General features: G+C 41.5%; 1 protein-coding gene across 1 annotated transcript; it reads left to right on the forward strand.

Annotated features, from left to right (window-relative positions):
* Positions 1–8,881: 8,881 nt before the first annotated feature.
* LOC131285357 (hemicentin-2-like) lies at positions 8,882–19,911 on the forward strand. The gene is made up of 10 exons (XM_058314211.1): positions 8,882–8,918; positions 11,149–11,385; positions 15,225–15,423; positions 15,522–15,660; positions 16,260–16,425; positions 16,737–16,805; positions 17,468–17,715; positions 17,814–17,975; positions 19,406–19,473; positions 19,665–19,911. The coding sequence occupies exons 1-10, from the start codon at positions 8,882–8,884 to the stop codon at positions 19,909–19,911; spliced, it is 1,572 nt and encodes a 523-aa protein (XP_058170194.1).
* The last annotated feature ends 3,819 nt before the right edge of the window (positions 19,912–23,730 follow it).

The following is a 23,730-nucleotide window of genomic DNA, read 5'->3' on the forward strand; positions in this document are numbered from 1 at the left end:
TTTTAAAGGGCCCGGTAACACGGCCCGTTTAAATGGCCCGGTTACATGGCCCGGTAACACGTCCAATTTGCAGATCCCGGTTACAGAGCCCGTTGACAGGACCCGTTTACAGGGCCCGGTAACATGGCCCGTTTACATGGCCCGGTAATACGGCCAATTTACAGGTCCCGGCTACAGGGCCAAACCTTATGGATGTAGTTTTATTGTTGATTTTATTCTGCGTAGGGCATTTTCATCACGTGAAGCACAACCTTTCCGAAGAGTAAATGCAATGTCCGATTCGAAATTGTCCCCAAAATCACGAAAACGTTTCATTTCCTTCCTATTACAAACATTGAATGAAACTGTGCAGCAGATTTCCGCTTTGCTTTGTTTTATTTTCCAGCAAAGTAACCATCGATAATCAATGTAACCATCGATTACCAAAAACAAAATGTTTCCCTTCCATCCTGCATCCATAGTATCCTTAGCGACAGCAAAGCGTTTAAGGGGAAATTCCGACGCTGTAGGGGAACCTAACGCGTAGAAATTGTCTGCATCTCACTTTCGCGCTCCCTTCACTCGCTTTCAATGCTATTGCTATCTAAGCTCATGGCATGGTGTAACAGTAATTTGAGAGTGGATAAAGCATCAATTTTCTTAAAAAAACCGATTAAAAACACATAAAAAAGGTCAAGTAAAAAAGGATGTTTAACTTATCCTTAAGATAAGTTAAGGATAAGTAAAGTTAAAGGCTTAAAATAAAAAACTATGCAGAAGAATTTTATTCTATTCGTATTTACGTTTCGTTTATGAAAAAATGTGTTATTCTACTTTTCATCAGATGTAACAATGTTATACGTGTTGTATAAATGTATAAAATAGAAAAACTTAAACTTGTATACAAAAATTAAAATCATAAAAATTAAATATTTATAATACACACCATTCATGGCATAACTCGGTGCAATGGGGATGCTACAACATTAAACAACAAAAGGTTTTTGTTTTGTGTTGCTTATTATTATTATAGATTATTCCAACAAAGAACTAGATACTTTGTGTAAAAAATAATTTGTTCATCACATCAGTATTTTGACAAAATTTGGAATAGAAAATATAGAATATCATAAAAATTAACTATTCCGACCTCTAATTAACATATTGCGCAAATCACACATCACGCTCATTCAGTTTGAACGCTTTTAGCAACAACTATATTGTTAATCAAATTGGAAAGGCGATCAAGCAATTGGAAATCAATTTCAAATAAGCCGCTTAATGAAAGCTGAAATCATGACGCGATCATCTCCCAAACCCGACGGTTGCCAACTGAGCAACAACCAAGGCATCGAGTGCTATAGCGCAACAGCAGCACCATAATCCTCGCCTAATCGCCAGCATCGATCGATACTCCACTAGAAACGGCCACGTTCCTCAGCATATCGATGGCGCGAACGTGAAAATATGCTACCCGTAATCCCCCTAGACCCGCGCGTCCCGATCGTTCGCCCGGGCGCTGTTTGCTGACGGTGGCAGCGATCCGTGAAAATGTGGGCCAGGCGAGCAGGCGGCCAGCTCCCGGCCTGGGGTTGCGGCTGTTCACGGTTAGCTGAGCGCAAAAAGTACGCCAAATGTACAACACCCGCCGCTGCCTGCGCTGTCATAAAGCGATTATGTTGTTGTTCGTCGATTCGCGCGACGTCCGAGAAATGGCGGCCGGTGTAGGGACGTTACCCGGGCGCATGATGTCATCAGTCCAGGTCCAGAACACTCACTCGCGCCTTACCCGGTTTGCCCCGTTACGGCGCGTGTACGTGCGCGAACTGTTGGCCTGTACACCCCGGGACAAAGGCCCATTTTCCGGCCCTTCCAGGCGGCGGCGTAACGAAGGCCAGCAGATGGCGACCATGAATGAAAGGAGACCCTTTCTCTGGCGAGTCGAATCAGCAAGATCGTGGTTCGTGACGCGCAAACAAGTGTGTGCCTGGTGAGTAAAGACGTGCCGAGCTCGGTCTGACTGATGCTGGCATGTCAATGGGGAACAATTCACGACGCGCACAATCCTAACCTAATTTCGAACGAACCTCCCCCTTTTCGATCCGCTCGATCCATCGGAAACCATAGGAGCGCGATCTCGGTTCTCCTTGATGGCTGCTGGACATTGTTCCCTCGGGGCTTGCCGAGGGGGGAAGAGCGGAGAGCTTCTATTGTTTCGGAATGACATTCGTTACTTTCCTACCGGAGGGCCGTTTATCTGCTCCACTAGCGCTAGGATCATAATGTCGAAGTAGCGAGTTAGATAAATTGGGTCTAAAACTATGGGGTTCCTTATGGCGATATTTGGAAAAGATTTATGCCCAACCAGGGATAGATATATCAGTAAAGGGTTAACGGCAATTTATCTCTTCTTTTTCTTCTTTTCAATGAAATAAACGTGTTGGAAGGGAACTATAGTTGTGAACAATTAAAAACAACCTCATTTTCTATTCTAAGACATAGAAATATTTCCAAATTTTACAACTTTGATTATTTTTACAATAAATGTATAGCAAAGGAATGGCATTGCGATAAAATTATAGATAAGATCGACTCCTTCAATGTCAACTGGTATCCTTCAAAGAACAAACACATCCAACGCAATATTTAGAAAAATGTTACAACCATCATTTTAAAAAATAATAATAAAAGAAACACTTTTTCACATAGAAGAAAATTAAATTCTTCAATGTAATTAGTCATTTAAAAATAAAAAAATATTGTTCACTACTTTCAGTAGTAGTACTAGTAGTTAATGGCGAATGAATATTTAATGTTTTGTAGATAAAAGTCGAACCTATAGACTTCACGGTCCTTCTTCCTTTGGAAGTTTTGTTTTATAACCAACTAGGATAATTATTGTGGGTTTGAGCTAAACTTTTGTCGTTTTCTAAAGGTATTTTTGAACTGTGAGGGGAAACATGTAGTTGGAACTGTAAAAAAGATCGAAGAAGAAACACTACCTTTAGTAAACCACTTTTTAATTACGGAAAATCTCCATTCTTCGACTAATTCACAAAAACTAGCACAAGAATCCCAAGAAAATAGAAATTGATCCATCATTGTGCCCACCGTGCGTCATGCATGGTTACAACGGAACGCAACTAGTTTTACAAGGCAAAATCTGACAGTTGCTCTAGCGCCAGTTCCCCCGGAATCAGGACGCATAAGACTGGCATGTCGCTCGAGACGCGTGCTCCGAGAGTTACCGTGCGGGATTCCGATTAATAATTCATTATCCTCGTGGCGCAGGAAAAGAGCCGTTAGCAAACTCGGACGGCAAGGCAGCGCCGGCAAGCCGTTGACAGACGCGATTTTGTTCGTTCGATTGGCCGTGGAAAGTGGGCAAAACGATTGGCAGGGCAAGGGAACGGTACCGTAAATGCTGATGGAATTTATGGAATCGATACGGACACGATCCCGTTGTTCGTGCGGTGCTTCGGGCGAGTCGCTTCGAGCGAGCGCCTTGACAAACCCATTCTGCCAAACGAACCAATTCCTCTGCGAATTAAATTGACATGGGCAAAATTGAACTCGACGGCACAATGCACAGTTCGAGCGGTTCAGAACGCTACCGGTGCTAATTAATTTGCAATCATCCAGGATCGAGGGAAACAATCAGCTCGTGAGCCTTGGCGGCGGGAGATTTGCTTAGTTTGTGAATAACTTGGCTCAACCATGTTACAAACCGTACGCCATTAGCCAAATGAACTACGTCGTTCCGAAAGTTCAAGACGGCGCAAGATTTCGAATAATGAGCACATAATGTTTTGAGGAACCCTTCACTTAAAACGATCTCCATGCATAATAAATTCCAGCAAAACCCCCAATTCGGGGCCAATGATTTACGACAGCACTCTGGACCGCATTTGAACGCCGAATTGGGGGAGAAACAGTGTTTGTTTACACTTTGGTTACAATTTAACAACCAAATTTGGTTGTTTTTTTTTGGAATGGATGAGGGTGGGATTTGAAATGTAGAACAATGCTAAGCGGTCCAAACCATCGCCCCGAAATGGGGCAACGACCGAAATGACTGCGTACGAGAAATGGAATGTCACACAAGAACGACACAAGACCAAAATGTTTTCAAAGTATTTAGGAATGACGGAGAAAAACAAAGTAATTTGTCAGAGAACATTTTATCCAGAGATGGATTTGTTGTATTTGAATGAAAACGATTTTTTTCTGTAGGCTTTTTCGTAAAATAACATTAAAGTTTCTCAAGATATCTTGAATGATATGTGTATTGAATCGATCAGACTATGTAACATGTCCGAGTTCGAAAGCCCAAAATTGATCGTCATAGAACAACAAGAAATGAAACAGATAAAAATTGGATCAGTAAATTGAAAGAATCAGTTAAATGAATCGAATGAAGAGCAAGGTATCACCAATGAACGTTATTGATATATCTATTTGAAGATCATTACGATACGATGAGGAAACGTTTCAAAAAGTTCTTCATTTCAAGAAGGATTTAAACAAACTGAAAGCCCTCCCACGTCTTCAATATTATTTATTTATTTGTTAAGCTTTAAATTATGCTCTTTTAAGCGTTGCTTAAGGGCAGGAAGTACCTCCCTACGATCAGCAGAAGCGATTTCGTGTGAAAATGGTAAACACGCACACATCAGTGAATTTCCAACCATTCCCTTTCCTTCGTTTTCCTCAACGATCGCAATAATTTACCCCTTTTTTCATGGACACGTCGATCGGGCAGAGAAAAAGCCACAGGAGCGGTGAGCCGGTAATGTCAGCGCCCGTTGGCGATCGGACGGGAAAATAAGCACGGAGATGATGCTGATGATGATGAAATAAATGCAATCTTTGAGTCCGATCACGGAAGCCGACGGTTTCGACGCAGCGGTCGAAGCGGGAAGAGGCGGGCAGCGGTCCTTGGCAAGCAAAACATCCACTGCCAACTGGTTCGCGCGGTGCCCGAACATATCATTCATTGATCGACGACAGTAACGCGAAGGCCAGCGATGGGCAGTGACTAACACAAGTACCACAACCGTAGCGCATCGAAACGATGTGCATAATAAAAAGTGCATTTCGCGAGGGCTCGTGGTTTGCAATTGAAATGGAAATTAATAACAGCTGAAAGAGGGAAAGAGATATGTAAAGGGAGCAGCAAAAGTAAAAACAAGAGAAGCAAAAGTGAGTGAAGACGTTGTTGTTTAACGTAGTTAACAAATTTGCATTCGTGGCATAAACAGTGGCATCATGATGAATCGCTTGGGAACGTACAGTGTGTGACAGAATTTGTGAGGCGCAGCGTTTGCCTTTTCTTCGTCTTTAAGACCAAAAACATTTTTCATAATTTTTTGTCGTTTAACCAACATTTAATAAGTTAGAGTGAGAGTATCCTTTTAAAAAAAATTCTTTAATTATTATCTTCATTCTTCATGGTGGTGGCCACTTCGGTGGTCGACACAGTTTCCGAATGAAAACACTTAAATGGCGGCATGAAGAAGAACACGTTCCGGGTGTGATTATTTTTTCATTGCCATTATTCTTCGCCATAAAACCCGTCGCTGCATAAACAGGTCGACCGGGTTTTCCGCTCGCTCGACTACCGGCGGCTCAACCTAACGGCACCCAAGGAAGCCATCGGAAGCATCACGTCGGCCTCGTTGGTGCATCAGCTCTTAAAGTGCACCGTTTGCTAGCCGGGACCTCCAGCGTTGACATTTCGTTCGGGAAGCGAAAACAAACGCGCTGTCATCATTCATTGCTCGTTATTTTGGTCGCGAAGGCGTCTTCGGACCGAAAGGTCAAGTGCTGCTGCTTTGCTGCTTGCCGAACGGCTGGTTTCTTTTCTATTGCGAACTGCTTTAAGGTTGTCGAACAGGCACTGACCTAGTTTGGGCTAAAAAATCACAATTTAAGGGAAACATGGAGACTTCCATCGAAGGTAAAACAAAAGTCCATGGTTTCTCCACCCAACCCGGGGAAGAAAGGTACAAGTTCAATGGAGTAAAAAAAGGGAACAAGGAGCAAGTCCCGCCAGGAGGACGCCTGCTCGCCGACGACGGAGACGGTCTTCTGTGTCGTACAAGGACGAACACATCCTGGTGTAGTTTTTGTGGCTCATTTCACTTTGCCTCCGGCGCAACGACGCACGACCGCCGGTACATGACGCAAGTTCGGACATCGCCTCATCCTGACACTGGCGGCAACTGGCCGTTCCGGGATTGTGCAGAGTTGTGAACCAAATCCTTCTGGGATTAGTCATCGCAATAGGGGTTTTAAACACAATGGACAATGCGATGAAGGAAATTAGAATTGCGTTTAACTCTTTTTGTTTTTTTTCAATCTTTTTGTGTAAAAGCATTTTTAAACAGTACTAGATTTATCAACGTACTTTTCCGAAGTTTCAATAAAAATTTGATATATTTTTATGATTTTTTTGAAACACGGTAAAAGTAACCTTCATAACACTCATATCTAATATGATGCTTTCTACATAAGAAACCTTTTTTTTAGAAGTTGTATACACCTTTATCGCTGAACCTATAATCCTTAATATGAGGAACTTTATTTCATGTTTTCTGTTCCGAATTTTATTTCAAAAGCACTTTATTTTAAAACAAATTTCATTAAACTTAAAAAAAAAAACAGGTAACTGCAAAGTTATTTTCATGATTTTTTGGGTTTCTTCTTGAAATTATCATAAACTTCTACTTCCTATTGTAAATCCACTTGAACAAAGCTAGCAAATCCACTTTCATAACCACTGTGCGGAGAATCTAAAAGTTGTCTTATCATCGAGCTTCGATCCGGTAAATATTACCAAGGAAACTCTGCTGGTGGAAAACATCCTGGCATGAAGCAAGGGTTCGAGTAATGGGCCCTTTGATACCCATTGTTTTTCTCCCCCTCAGCAGCAACCACCAACGTTCGGCGGGAAGTGGGAAAGAAGGAAAAGCGTGCGCGCGAACGGAATCGAAATCGGGATGATAAATTTGCTCATATTTGTCAAACACCGAAAAACTTTACGCATAATGGCGTCAAGGGCCGGTTGTTGAGCACATCCCGCTTTTCGAACTCTTCCTTCAACTTTCCGGCAGTTTCCGTGCCACCCTTTACTGGACCTCCCTCCCCTTCGTTTGCTTTTTCCTGCCAAGTTTCCACCATTGTTATGTTACCCCCATGTGCGTCGAATCCCGTTTGTCTTTTCGATTTTTGGGACTAACGGCAGATTTTTGACGACGCACAAACGAGACCCCCTTTGCCCTATCACCAACTACGGGGCAGTTCCGGATCTCGTTACGATCGAAATAGCTACGATTCGTCATCGTCACAGTTGTCGGCCGCCACATGGCGTTTACCACGGGGGGAGCACATTACAAGCGCTAGTACATGATTTTAATTGGTAGCACACTTTCTTCCTATGGCTCTGCCGTGCCAGCTTGTGCCTTCTTCCTTTTGCCTCGGCGAACCATATTTGCGATGGTGTTAATAACAATTACAGTACGTGACCGGCCTGGACAAACGGCTAGTGCGATGATGCATTCGATGTATTTCCAATCGTTCACCAAATCCCTTTCGAGCCTGGTGCCACAATTGGAACATTGAGGAATGTACGTGTTGTTTTTTCCAAAAGGGATACCAATAGTCTTTTTCTGGCATGAACAGCAATAAAAATGATGCAAAATCAAGGCGTCTCAATGACTCATACTTCCGATAGGAATTGGGTCGCAAACATGCTATCGAAATTTGGTTATATACTGTTTTAATACAACGAAGAACTAGTACTAACCTAGTACTTAATGACAAAAGAATTAGAGCTTATTTGCAACGAATAAGATTTCTTGTAATCGATACTGTTTTATTCTTATATTTATATCGAATTGATTACTTTATTTTTACTAGACATATAAAAATCGTAAAATGACTTTTCAAATGTTGCACATTCGTATTTAAGAAACTTTAATCTGGCGTATTACATCATCTCTCCATTCGAATTTATTCCTTTTAAATCATTGTCTAGCAAAATCAAATTATGCAATCAGAGACTATTTCGAACAGAAAAGGAAACAAGGGAGCATTATAAATTTAGATCAACAGAAGGATCATGCTTTAATTTCGTTTTGCGAAATAATTCCGCAACAAAAAAAAAACAAAATGGAGAAAAGGTAATCCGTAACGTTTTAAAAGCGGTTCTCCAAAAATGGAACCTTTGGCCTAAAAATCCTCCGGGCCCTCACTGTGTAACAGCGGATGATAGGAATAGCTGGCGCTCGGTTGTCATGCCCAAAACGATGATGACGCTCGAGTTCAACAATTCGTTTGTTCAGCATACGGCCAACTTTCCTAATTGGAGTCCCATTCGGGCGGTGGACAATTCAATGATGTTGGTAGGGATTTCTTTTCCGTCTACATTTCGATCAATTTTGGGCATACGACAAATGATGTTTAGCTGCCGGGGTACGACCGGAGGATGTTGTTTTACGACATTTTCGTGCCACTTTTGTCACTTTCGTTTTCTGCTCGGCGCGGTGGGGTCTGCAAGTATTCGGGCACGTCCCCCGTTATGTTGCCGGGTGTGTTGCATAAAGGCACGACAAAAGACTTGAACAACAAGCGGGCAAACAGGTTAAGCCCTTTCGGAAGCGTTTGCCTTAGATCGAGACACTGCTGTACAGTTAGAGTACATTCAAATCGGGCTTGCTTTCGCTGAAAGTGGAAGAAAACGCATTAAACGATTGTACATCTCACAAAAGGGGAACAACAATTGGGGCCCGGGCGACAACATGGATGGGGTAGAGGCGAGATCTTGCACATTCATGCACGATTAAGCGCCAAGTGTTGATCCATCGCAGGCGAACACACCAACCAGACACCGGTTAAGACTATGTTAATCAACCGATTCCTAATGACGCGCCGAGAGGGTAGGTGGCCCGCGGTCCGTTAGAGACGAAAAAGGAACGTGATTAAGTGCTCAACTCTTCATCGATGGCAATCTGTAGTCAACATCTCAAACACCCGGGACACATTAACACAAGGAATGTCGCTGCGACCGTTGACGAGCAGATAGGAATGTTATGCTATTCAGGTTTGTTTTAACGGCCTAAACATGAGCAAGTGAACAAGATGCGTTTCGTTCCGCTCATGTATGAAAATGACATTCCCTTCGGTGTACCATTTTTTTCCCCCCGGCGCAACTATTTTCATACCATCCGTTCCATGAATGAATTCAATCCGATTCATTCGCGTCTAGCCGGAAAGCCGGAACCGTAACGAGCAACCATCAGCAAGTGTTGCAACGAGATGCGTGAATTCAGTCGTTTATAACAACACCCTGTTAGTCGTTCCATTGAGCATCAGGAAAAATAATGGAAATGCATCGGAGAAAAAATTATCCAACGATCGCACGCATTATCTAACCACTTTCATAAATGGCATGTTTTTCTGTCCATTCTTTTTGCGTTTGATTTTTGCAAGAAATTCCACACAAGCAAGTGTTGAAAGTAATTATCTTCCAAATTGATAACGAAAGGATGCTATTTTATTACACACAATTATTTTATTACACATACGTGTGTTTTGCTAAATTTTGACTTTTTGTGCAAAATTTCTTAAATTTTGACTTGACTGTTAAAAATTACTACTCTTTTGGATTAGTCTAATTGATGTAAGGAAAGATATGTAGCTTTTTTTGGCAATGTAGCATAACTATTTTATTGAAATATGTAATTTAACATTTAATATTTAATGGAAATAATTTTCTTCCTAATTGATAACGAAAGGATGTATTTAAAACTTTGAAGGAAAAAAACAATTAGTTTATTACACAAACGATTTGCTAAATTTTGACTTGACTGTTAAAAATTACTGCTTTTTTGGATTAGTCTAGTTGATGTAAGGAAAGATATGTAGCTTTTTTTGCAATGTAGCATTGCTATTTTATTGAAATATGTTATTTAACATAAGAAAATAAGTTCTAATACGAACAAAAACAGTATCCTGTAATAAGGCACAGACGCTTGTCTTAGTAAAAAATAAAATAAATGAAAACTTCTAACAAAATATTTAGTAAAGACAGTATAGTAAAGGCAAACTTAAATGTAAAATGAAATTTTAATTTATTATTATAAATCATCTACAATTTGCAAAAAAGATAACTATACTTCATACTGAAGAGATGATGTCAATACATTCCTTAAACAGGTGTTTGTACATATTTCAAAATAACACAGTTCGGTATTTTCAAATCAATTTACGCTGGTAATAATATATTTTTCTTAAGTAAAACCCCTTTTACGAGGTGTTAGTTCTCAGTATGCATTCCCCATTAGAATGCTGATTAGAAACAGACAAAGTACTCCCTCTGTCGAACCGACGATGGAAGTTAATTAACGCGGTTGGTCACGGCGCAACGATACCATGGCAAACAAACTAACCTACAACATTCTAGCTGCAAAGCTGCTACAACTCCACAACCGACAGAATTACAAATCTCCAAACCTTTAACGCAACTCACGCATAATCAGTCGCGGTCGAACAACAGAACGGAATGCAATAAAAACTAATAACACTCAATTGTATTTCCATCGTTCCACAATTATGGCACTTTGATGGCACGCCCGATGATGACTCCCATTTTTTTTGTCTTCCTTCCACTCCACCATCCTACTCGATCCTCGGCCCTCGCCCGTGCGGTGTGTACGAGTAATAAATGGTTTTATTACTGCCACCAGCGCCATTGAGTACGGCCGAAAACAGCGACCCGAAGGTTAAAGTATGGGGCGAACTCCATTGCTGGGTTGCGAGCGTGCAGGAGAAAACATTGTACCTAAAATGTATCCCGAAACGACGGCCGAGGTTTAGTAGGGTCCGATGCGTCATCCCTCCCGCTTCGGTAAAGACGAGGCGAAGGGCCCAGTCGAGAGATAAACGTAGGAATAATGCGCTGTTAACACTTTATCGCGTTGCTAGCATTCCGACGAAATTAACCCCCGGGCAGCGTTGCGTGCGTCCAAAGACACTTCCGGTCACATCAGTTACTTTGGCACAACGAGGTCACCTTTCAGCGATTGCAGTGTTATAGCAAACAAACAGTTGCACCAAAGCTACGATAAATTAATCCAGCATCTTCTTCCGTTTTCGTCTACTTCACAGCTCTTCCACAGTCGAGCATAAGCGTTTCGAAGGAACAGCGCGCGAAACAGGAAGGAACAGCGCCCGAAGATTCGCCAGTCGAGTACGACGAATATGAGGACGAGGAGGATCCACCGTCGCAGGAGCGGCCGGTGGTTAGCGACAATTCGGCAACGAACCTGCTCACCAAGGACTACATCGAGCAGGTCGATCCCGGCGAGACGGTGACACTGAAGTGCGACGTCTCCAATCCGCAGCGTAAGTGACAGTTTTACTTTGAAACCCAAAATTAAATTGAAGTTAGGACAACAAATTTACCGAATTATTGCAAATTTAAGTTTGTACTGGAAGCACAACCTCCTAAATGCTAAGAAAATTTAAATCATTATGAAATTGAGATTATTTTAATCATTGTACAAGTAGATAGGTTTAAAAATTACTATAATACAACATATGTGTTTACGAAAAAAACATTTAAAATGGGAATGGATACCAATATGTTACATTAGTATAGTGATAAAATCTAATTCATAGTGGGTTCTATATGTAGAATACCAACACAAACGAGGTGTTATTTAAAAACATATACAACAAAAATGACATGGGGGTGCCCATGGCGCAGCAGTAGCGCGAGGAAACACCACACCACAGGTGTGGGATCGAATCTCGAGTCTGGCACCCTCCGGTATTACGAACGGCTGACCACCGATCTATAATATACCGTCTTTCGGTCACACAAACTCTCTTCGGAGAGAGGCCTTGTCCCATTAGGGGATGTCGTGCCACATAAAAAAAAAAAAAAAAAATACAACAAAAATTGAATTTCATATGATGACGAACTATTACCAAACGTTATTGCATATTTCTTAACACTAGAACTACCGCGGTTTATACGCTTGAACCTTTAACGCGAATTATTTTCAATATTAAAAAGAAAATTTTATTTTTGAATACACAAAAATTAACATTCAATTGGATGTGTGAAAGTTATGCATTAACATTTGGTAGAATTGTTCAGCCTTAAGAAATAAATGTGATTGAAAAAGTACCTGACCAGTCAAAATGACTGGTCCGATAGTTCTAGTGTTAATATTTTGCAAGTAGAAAAAGAATATCTTACTCCAACATAATGCATATTTGAATAATCGATTTAGCAAAAAATTTACCACAGTATATAAATGTTGCTTTGGAGTAACCTTAAAAGTATTATAATGTCCCTGAATGCTTTAAATTCAATTAAAAATAAAGTAGTTAAAGAAATAAATAATTATCATACGTAATTATAAAATGCTCCGGTCATTTTGTAAATTTAAAAGGTAGCACAATTGAAACAAAAAACTAGAAAACCGTTGTTCTTCGATGTCAACAAGCGTAGATAATATGGTTAGAATTTCTTAGTAAAACTATCTTAAAGTGAAAACGAATCAATTTACATGAATTGGTCGTGTCACCAAGAAGCACGTAATTTCTCTTGGAAAAATCTGCAGAAATAGCGCTCTTCTATCTTTCTCCAGTAATTCCTCATCACTCCACAATGTCGCCGTGCTACGTGTTGGTTACGGTAGAATTTCACTTATTCACAAGCAATCACTTCGCAGACAGCTTACACAAACCATCAGTCACCCCCGAAACGGGGAATCTCCTTCGGGAAATGGCATTTGTGATCCACGACATTTTACGCCATCGCTCGGATGTGCTTACAATGCCCCATTGCCTCCACCCGCTCATCGCACTCGGTTCAGTTGCACCCGGGTTTGGTCACGGTTTGTCACCCGACCGGCTGGACGATGCCGTCACCGAGACGTGACCGGCGTGCCGACAAAAAGGAGCACGAGTCATCGGGTGCAGGATTGCTCATCGATGTCCGCCGCAATCCGTACGGGAAGCTTTCCAATCCACTGCCATGCATATGGAAATGGTTTGCGAGTCGGAGTGCAATCGGACAGCTACAGCTTGCGAAAGAAAGCCTTCGAGAGTGTGGCACTTCGCTTTCTTTGTTTAGATCGAGCCACACTGATGGTTCTTCCATTTCCACTAGAATCCACCTCCTCAATGCGAAACATTAGAAGGGAAACATATTTCATCTCAACGGACTGCAATAAAACAAACAACCCGCTCCATTCTTCGGAAGCCCACGGACCAGAAGGACTTTGTTGCTGTTCCCATCCGGGCTTTGCCGGACCATTCGATTGGATTTGCGATTGATTGATTGATGGTTTAATGAAGCCGTCCAGGAACGGACTTGCTTGGGAAAAAGGGCGAACCCATACCAAGCTAGAAAACGGAATCCCAAAAGGGACCGGGAGCTTCACAGTCTTAGGTGAAGCCTGGGTTTCGAAGCTTTTCTTTCCCACCAGCAAAAGATAACACCGCAAAGCGAGGAAGGATTGCAACGTAGGGCAAACAAACACAATGATTGCACTGACCTACCGCAAGCAAAACAACGTTATGCTAATATTAAGCCCATCAATCAAATTTGTGGTTGATGGAATTGTGTTTTTCTGCATGTGCCAACGGAATATTGCGAACCATCTGGAATGTTGCATGAAAACAAGTGCCAATGTTTTCGCATTAAAGCGGAACACCGACGAAACACAGGTCTGAAAAGATACTTTTTACGTTTTTGTTAACGAATATAACCATCAATCTTTCGTTTTATTTTTGATAAATTTAAGTTTAAAAAAAGTGTTTCAATACGACTTCATAAAATTTTTAGATTATTTTTACATCAAATGACTTTAAAGTGTGTATTAAGAATTGCTATAAAATAGTTCTAACGAGTTTGCACTAAAAAAGAATAGAATAGGATTAATGATATAAGATGTAGATTGCTTTACAAACCTGAACGGTTGTGAAGTGAACTTGCTGCCACCATGAGACAGCTTTATTCAATCGTACTTAAGTAAAGTTTATGTGAACGGTATGATAAAATAATTCATTACAATTCAAGGCTGACCTCGTTGTAGCTCGCGTAAATATGGTAATTTTTGTTCTCAAGTTCCACTCACCGAGCCACAGAACGTATTATCCTTATCTGCCATACAGTTTTACCGCCGATCGAGCTTGCCATCACAGATTTAAAGCTTTATCACGCCGGGCTCCGTTAAAGACTCTCCCTCGCCCCGCATATCATTGGTTCGCGATCACTGAAAAGCGGTTACCATTTACGCTTCCGCTTCCAACAGCGACGGTGGTGAACTCCCAACTGGGGAGTTTCTAAGCTGCACTTGCGTCAAGCAAGTCGCCGATTTGACATGCCGCAGTCACGGTTTAAACAAGGACCCAGTCACCTGGGAGAGCAAAAGGAACGTACCTCCTTCACATCTTGCCTCAAGGTGCTCGCTGAAGGATAAATAATTCAATTGCTCCACTGAATCCTGGGCTGCGATAAATTCTCCTCAAACCGGCTCAAACGTTGGAGCACTGAATTCGTGTAGAGCACTGAAACTTTAGCCGTTACATTGCTCAATTCATTAGCACAGCGATCGATAAGGTGCCATGAAAACCGACGGGTAAAAAAGACAGAAACAGCGACAGGGTAACAGGGTAAGAAACAGAAACTGCGACAGGGAGGGGTCCGTTGCAGGTGGAGCTATTTTTTCCACCCGCTGAATCCATTGCATTTGCATGTGCAGGTGCATTTTATTTAGTTCCTTCATACGAAACGAAGGCGCAATGCATTAGTGCCAACCGTTTCCCAGTCCGTGCCATGCCGATGAGGTCATTCGTTTATACTTCTCTGAACTTCTCTACGGTGCGGCGGTACAGAACCAACCAACGCGCCAAGGAATGCTAGCAACGGACGGTGAGAAATCTTAAGGAATGCAAGGGCACGGTAACTTTAGGTAGTCTGGCTTGATGGAAGTATTTTTTTTATTTAAAAAATGTGTAACGGCACCCTAAGAATGTTATCCCTTTGAACAAGTTATTGACGACACTTGTTTGCTTCACTGAAGACAGAAACTAGGATGTTTTAAGTCAACTAGTCATTGACCTGTTTAGGTTCACTAGCTAAACACAAACATTTTTAAGCCTAAAAGAGTATGGATCTACTTTTCCATTAATCCAAACGCCGATTTCGCTTCGTGTTTCCACAGCAACCAACATCATCCTGTGGTACTTCAAGAAACAGGTCATCTACCAGGCCCAAAACAAACTGTCCACCGACCCGCGGATCAAGAGGAACGAAGATTTTTCGCTACAGATCGAAAACGTGCAGGTATCGGACGAGGGCGTCTACTCCTGCCAGCTGCTACCGAATAATGTGACGGTCAAAATTGAACTGCAGGTGAAAACGTAAGTATCACTCGGACAATCAATCAATCAATCAAACCAGTGGTACACTTTGGTTTGCTCTATCTTCGCGTTCCCTTCTATCTCGGTTTATTTTTCAGTCCTCCACGAGATGTCCACCTAATGCACGGTAACCGAATCCTTAACGAGACGGTGGAAGTGGAGGCGAACCAGAAGAGGTTTATCCTGTTGTGCTCTGCCAAGGGTCATCCAACCTCTCAGATTACCTGGTACTACAAGGTAAGTTCTTACACAAAACCATTTAAGAACTTAGTGAATCAAATGGCAAATTGAAAATTTAAAAAGACAAGAAATGGCACGTCAGGTACACAGAACAAATTCAATTAAATCAACTCATAAGTTACACCATCAGCTCATAAGTTAACAGCAATTTATGGTAGAACAAGTTGACACATGTTTCCTATACCATATCTTATGAACTTTATGAAGTCTCAAACAAAATAACATAAACAAGGAATATATTATGCATGATACCCAATGAATTATTATCATTGCATTATAATCTATTGTGGGAATATTGCAAATCATGCTCAAATACTAATGAACAATGATTCCAAAAACCGATCTGACAATTCGAAATCAGGAATGCAAAGGTTTAGCTAAGAATAAAGAATGCGAGAAAATATATGTATATTTCAACCCATTGCCATTTATAAAACAAGTATGCAAAAAAGGAGTAAGAAAAATTATTCAAATGTTTTTTACTAGAAAAAAAAAAGAATAGGAATGGACTTAAGAAGGTGGAATGTTCTGAAAAGAAATATTCACAGGCCTATGAGATTAAGCAAACAAATAAATATGTTCCTTCTTCTCCACAGGGCCGCCATCTTGATAAGGAGTACAGCCAGCAAATTGGTATCGTCCTGCGCAATGAGTTCATTGACATTCATACGGTGAAAGCAAAGCACGCCGGCGACTACGAGTGTCTGGCGCAGAACGGCATTGGAGAACCTGTTAGCCGAACTGTCGCCGTTATTGTGAAAGGTAAATAAACCCGTGTTTGATTGTAAGGACTAAACATTCGAAACATCCACGTACGATGGATTGAACTGCGTGAGAACTTTCTTTGTACGAGAATTCCCTACTGGAGTTTCCCCACTTTTTATCAAAGTTTCATACGGCTGCTGACTCTTTCTCTGCCGAGGTTTTATCGCTCATGATGGATCACTTTATTTTTAACGTGTACATTTCATCCTATGACTCACACCTCACATCTCACAAACGCTCCACCGCTAACGTTACGATGGGAACATCCCCCACGCGTGGCCGCTAACCTATCGCTTGCACCGCAACAGATGGCTCCGAGGAGCTGTACGACGACGAGAACGAGTCGTTCAACGTAACCACCACGCCGCCGGAGAAAGGTCATCATTAGTACATCATTAGAGTAGTAACGCGTTGTACCTGCCTGGACTTTCATTAACTGCACCATCAGTAGTGACACGCACCACCTAGCACTGAAAAGTTGATAGCACGCTCTCGAGAGCACTAGGCAAATAGATGAAAGTACTTTGCTTAATAGACTACTAAAATATAAATTTGTTTTTGTTGTCTATTTCTTTGAACATTGATTTTTGAAATAGACTTAGTTGGATATAGTCAATTATTTGACTGTTAAAAAGTTTTGTTGACTAGAACAAATATTTAAGATTGGGTTCTTACTTATCAGAAAAAAAGTATAAAGTGTATCACATAAACAAGTAAAGTAGCTATGAAGTAGATAATAGCTGCGGTTAATCCTTTTAAAAAGCTACCAGTTTCCCAACGGCACTTACAAGTTCTCCTTCCAGTCTAATGTCCTGCTTGCTGAAACCACCCCAAACATCCATCGTATCTAGCTCGCTACAGTTCACCACCAACTAGAAGTTGATGCGTAAACGAACCCGACCCATTTTAAATGCAACCCCGGATAACAACTTACTTTTAATCCGTTTTGCATCCAACCAACCAGTTTTCACTTACTTGCTCGCTGCGTGGGATGCTGATGTACAAGTACTCATCCAGTCTATCGCACCCAATTTTACAGGAAAACCCAACATTCACAAGCACTCTGGCTACGTCAACACCGCCATCGGAGAGAACGTGGAGCTGGTGTGCCTATACGACAGCTACCCGAGCCCGACCAAGATCCAGTGGCTTAAGAATGATGGCGTGATTCAACCGTCCAGCCAGACGACCATCACGAACGATCATCACAACCATCACGATCGCACGCGACTGCTGATCAAGAACATCCAACAGAAGGATCTGGTGGCGTACTACTGCAGGATCGATGTAAGTAGCCAACAGCCGAGAGAGGTGCAGTTGGGAGAATGGTTCTCTAACCATTGGTACATGTTGGCGTTATTTTATTTTATTTATTTGTTCATAAGAATGAACTGGGCGACGCATCCTCGAAGACGTTCGTGGGACTTCAACCCAGTGGCGCCCATCTGATGCATTCCAACTTCTCCGATGGGCTGCTGCACACGTGGTGGAAGATTCACAGCAAGCAACCGATTGCCGAAGTGCAGTTGTTTTACAAGGCAGAAACGGTAAGCTACAAATCACCAACAAATAGTATTCCAAACGTTTGCGGATAAGGTTTTTGGTAGCAACAATCTCAACCCAAGGAACTAGAGACTTTGGTAATCGGTTTGAAAACACCTTCTGAAGGAATTCAAAAACAAAAGTTTGTCGAAAAAAGGTGCAAATCAACAAAACAAAGTTCTAAAGAGCAACAAATTTACATTGATACTCAAGGTATTGAGTATACTGTTGAACTTCCTGATAGAAGCTGAAATCACATCAGGAAACAAACCTAAATGGGTTTGTAACCGCCTGGCCATTACTCCAAAACAAAGATCATTCTACAGCGGCAAGATAAGAATCACCTTTCCAGCCGTTATGCCTTCCCATTATCCTCCATTTCTATCATGAGAATCCTCCTCTTGGGGAAGCTCTCCATGGCCCTCCAAAATGGTACGATTATGACGCACAGATGTACCATCGTGGTACTCCATTATTCCGCCTAACGCTCAACAGGCCCAAGTCGAGTACGGCCTATGGTGTAATGCCTTTAAAGTTGTTTTTTCCGGCGTGCTGCCGTAAGGTATTGTCTAAAGCAAGGGAGGAAAGATAATGTCGCTTCGACAAACGATACCAACAGTCGGTACTTGATATAACATGATATCCGATAAGGGATGATACTTAAAGAAAACGGCACCAAATATCAAGGGCAATATCTGAGGTATATCGATCGATTCTTAGGAAGCTTTACGGACATGATGTTCAAAAAATGTGAAAATTACTCCAATATCATTGAACGGATTCTCTACATGCTTTGTGTGGGCTAAGAAATCCGACAACTCTCAAATTGCAAAATAAGCAGTGCTTAAATCTGCTCAGATTTTGGAGAACTCATGCACCGCTGGCATATCGGGTTTCGTTGAAGATTCATTAATCTTCGATGATTTATGAATTGTAGGTGAAGGTTTCCGGATCAATGAGTTTTTTGAAAATTGTGTGATTCATGAGTTGTTGATTTTTCATGGAACGCTGATTACCCGAAGGAAGGAAAAAAATACGCTCTCACATATTGCTGAAAGATACATAAACCACAATTCTATAACAGATACTTCGAATCGATGCTTTATCCTCTTTCAAGGCTAAAGTATCAGTAAATTTCCAAAAGGTTGCCGATAAACCCATTGTTTTTACTAATTTTAAACAATAATAAAAGGACTGCACTAACGTTCTACCTGAGCGGCGGTTACCATCTAACGGAGGGACAGTTGGAAAATTCCCCAGCGTACAGATAAAACCCGGTTCCCCGGCATTCCCCGTAATACCTTCACCTTTTAGCAACAACCCTTTCCCCTTTCTACCATCGAAATCCGTTAACGTATGGGAATTAATTTTGACAGACGTGCCAACCATTTGACCTATGCCTTTATTTCCCCTGTCTCCCTCACTCTTCCCGCAGGGCAACTATGTGGTAGTGGATGCGGAAATTACCAGCTACGACCAGAACCAAGATGGAAATACCTGGATGTAAGTAAAACCCTCTTCTTGTCCTTCGTAAAGCGTTCTTCTTCCATCCATTGATAACGAGCATTAAGTCCTTTTTGGAAAAGCTTTCAACAGCCCTAGCCTACCCATTTCCGCATGTTGCACTTTGGCATACCTTTTAACCGATTTCCCACCGTTTCCGGTTCGTCTTTCCTGCCTTCCTGTTTGCGCAGGGTACGCAAATCGATCCGACTCCCGGAGGGCACGTGGTTCGTGACGGCGCGGGCACGCAACACCGAGGGCTGGTCGGCCGCCGAGAACACCCCGCACCAGTTCCAGATCCCGAACGCGATGGACAACATTCAGGTGGCGTCCATCGGTGGCGGAACGGGCGCCAGCCATCGGACGCTTCCGGTCGTGCCTGCCGTTCTGCTGGCGCTGCTTCTGCTGCCCTTCTGCGCACAATCGATGGCGTACTAAAGGTGGTTGCACACAGCAACCGCAACGTGCACGCGGATGCCCGCCGGCACCGGTAAACGCAACACACATCCTAGCAACACACACACACACACACGAATCCTCTGCTGCAGTTAGGATTTGCTAGTGTATTTATTATCCAGCCAAAAACATTGTACTAACTCCATGCCTGTGGGGTTGCGACGGACGGAACAAATCGTTGACGCTAGCGCGAAGGACTAATCATCCGGCAGGGATGAGTCCCAACCCAAAAAAACATCCAGGATCAGTTAGCAGATACCGTAATGCGTCAACGGGCATGTGATTTTGTGGTCTTGAACCGTCTGTAAATCACCAAACTTGGAGGGAACCAAGGGAAACGAATGCGAGTGGCATTAAACGAACACATTCGCTTCTCCAAAGGGAAGAAATAAATCTTGGATCGTTTTGTAAAAAAGCCACCACCTGGATTAAGAAGATGATGGGAAGAAAGAGAGGAGAGTATATGGATATGTAGGCGAGGAAATTAGGTGTATTTGTTAGGCAAAGAGATGAAAACGTGCAAAGAGGAAGTAAACAATTCTACCAAAAGAAGAATCTTCACATCAGTCTAGAAAGTGTATTTTTCCGTGTATGTTAACCTGATTGTTACATTCGTATGTTGTTTTTTCCGTTCTGTCCGAATCATTTTTCCTTCTTATTGTTTCACCTGTTGACCATACGTCCTTCGATTGTGCAAGGTTGGCTCCTAGAAGGAAACTAGTGTAAAAGTTTGCTACGGTGCAGTTGCCAACTCTACAAGGATTGTTTGGCAGTTCACACTCTGTTTCATGCAAGTCGTCCTAGTAGGAACGTACGATAAACTAAAAAGAGAAAACTTAACAAATCCTTTGAATGCCTTTCCTTCCATTTGAAATGCACGCGAAAATATGCAGCTTTTGATATGGACACAAGAGAACAACGAATCCGAATGTCCTAGAAAAAATATATAAAGTACCAAAAATTGCCTTTTAAAATATTTTCCTACGTGGCACAGCAACGATAACGTTCAGAATGAAAGTTTATATTGAAAGTCGACGGCAGCTGCGTTAATAATTGGACGACTAAATTCCAACAAAATCGTTTAAAAACAACAGGTAGAGAATAAAAAACCCCTTCTGATAACATTTAAAAAGGATAATTTAATCTGGATCCTACTACAGTCACGTTTCTCTCGCCTAAAATACTATTGAAATTTGGAAGACAGATATTTCACTCCAAACATCCTCCTTTCAAAAGATATCTTATGTTTATAGGTCACACACACTACGTTTCCATCCATGTTAAGCTAGGCTATCGAACACGTTATCACCCCTTCCTTCCCAGTGTCTTTAGTCGATATTTTAACTGTATGTAAGGGCGTTTTAATTATGTTTTTCGTTGATTTTCCATAGCTCATACTTTTCAGTTCCTTTTTCTTGCAATCACCATCCAGATGGTACAAGTATAGAAGGCTTTCCCCTTTGACCCCCTCAACATTTCCCCGTTTCATTTCGATTCCGCACGATTTCTTTTTCATCAGACGCTAAACACTTAAGTTAAACTTAGTTAACCTTTAACGTAGTGCTTTAAGCTATCGTATAGTATTTTTGAAGGTAAAGAGGAGGCGAGATAAACTAAATAGATAAGCGAAGCGTACGGAGGGAGCAACTGTATCATAGAGAAGAATAACGTAAAAGAAACTCTTCGTTTGACATCGGGCGAAAGTAGGAAGGAAAACTGGAAAACATATAGCCAATGGTAAACGTCTAAGCTAAATCAATACAATTTAAAACAGCAGAGAAAACAACCCAAACGAGAAGGTTAAAGAAACACATGTTACAGAAGTTCATAAGCAAATCCCGACCCATATTCATCTACAACCAATTCTTACCCCGCTTCGATGCAAATCAAATGAAATAGAAATATTAAATTCAAACCACATCAGCCATTGATCGTAAAAAGGGGAAAAAGTAGAGAGATAAAACATACCTTGACTTCGAGCAGCAGACAGGATACAGAAAAAATGCCATTATAACAAGAAGTTTATCCATTACGGCGGCTCGGGTTACCTTCGGTTGATTTCCGTTTCGTTAATAAATTATTTGTCAAACTACAAGCTAGCTTTATTCCAAGGTAAATGGAAAGAAATTTAAACCGACGGATTAAGAAATCAACATTTTCACAAGCACGCTCGTTGAGGAGAAGAGAAGCTATAGAACAGGACTTAATTAAAACAACCATTACTAGTACGAACAGAAGCACTTATAGGAGAAGAATAATTGACGAACGAAGCTAGCAGTACCGAATGCCATAGTTAAAAGCAACATAAATATTTAACAATACATGTAGCGCAAATCGCCTTAATGGAAAAAAGTACCCACACTCACACCGTACACCTGGGAAAATCCTTTGAATTCCAAATAGAACCAAATTGTGCTAAGAAAGGTAGCGTTACGTTCCGGTGCAACCAAGTTTGTCACTTTTTATTGTTATCCAATTCCATCACCGCAATAAATGAAACGAAACGTGGCGTAAGAACATATTAGAAATCGGTCATTTTACATCGTCTTTGCAGATCCAAAAGCAAACCAATATAGTATCCATTGTGAGAGAAGGAACATTAGATATGAAAGCGGATGAGGAAGCGATTTTGGAAAAAATTATATTAATCTTAATACAACCACTAACTCCGCCACAGGAACAACTTATTGAACGCGCATATGGATCGACTAGGAAAGGTTAAAAATTTTGAAATTAGCAAAGCGATGTCGATCGCTAAAGGTGGAAAAAAGAAGGGTGGAAATGATTGGATCAGTCACGTACCGTTAGAGACGATCGTGAAATATCCGTCGGACCGTAGAACAAAGAGGTGAAGTAAGGTGAAAAATAAAAGATATGTTTCAGATCATCATCAACAAAACTAATGCGCTTTAGGTATTGATCAATCCTTTCCGAAACATGGTGGTACTATGAATAGTAATCATTATTGAAACAATGTTTTGGAAATCAGATCTAACGATAAAAATTGAAAGCAGCAAAGGAAAACCCATGGAATATCCCAACAACCCTTAAAACACTAAGTTCTTCCAAAGACCAATTTCTCGTGAGATCTCACGCCATGCCAGTAAAAACCCACCAAGGATTACTTTTACAGGTAAGAAAATGACCCGTCTAAATAATCACAGAACACAAAAACTAACATATCACGGTCAAACCGATTTGCGGTGTCGAATACCTGTATTTCTAAAAGGTTTTTCCCGCAGCATTCTTCGCTTGAAGGTACACTACTTCATCTACCTACACGCAAAATTTTGCTTCGGCTATGACACTTCTCACAGAAACCGTCGAGTAGAGATTTGTTTCCGCACCTCCTGTATAAAAACTTGGGTCAACTGTGCAGTGGTCATCATTCCACCATCCGCCTCTAGTGGGAACCCATCGTATACATTATTTCTGCCACACTTTGCGGCAAGATAAAACTTCAAGAGGTATCCATTTAAAGTGATTTTCAACCGACATCATAAACTGATCAACATGAATCGAGTGGCTGCTCTTAGTCGTCTACAACACCAAAGTGTCGCAATTGAGAGAATACTGGCAGGCCAACAGGCACCGTCGAGAAGTCCGCTTTCCTACAACGAAAGTCCCGATGACGACTTGCAAGGACTGCTGCATGAAGGTGAAAGTAAAAGAAGCGATAGGGGATTGATCCAACGATCGTTACAGGCAACATTGCGAAATATGAAACTAAAGAAATCACTACGTATTTTAAGGTTTGCTTCAAAAGTATACGCTTGAAACACGGTTTATAGCGTTAAAAAG

Source organism: Anopheles ziemanni, chromosome 3 (assembly GCF_943734765.1).
Source record: "Anopheles ziemanni chromosome 3, idAnoZiCoDA_A2_x.2, whole genome shotgun sequence".
Classification (NCBI taxonomy): domain Eukaryota; kingdom Metazoa; phylum Arthropoda; class Insecta; order Diptera; family Culicidae; genus Anopheles; species Anopheles ziemanni.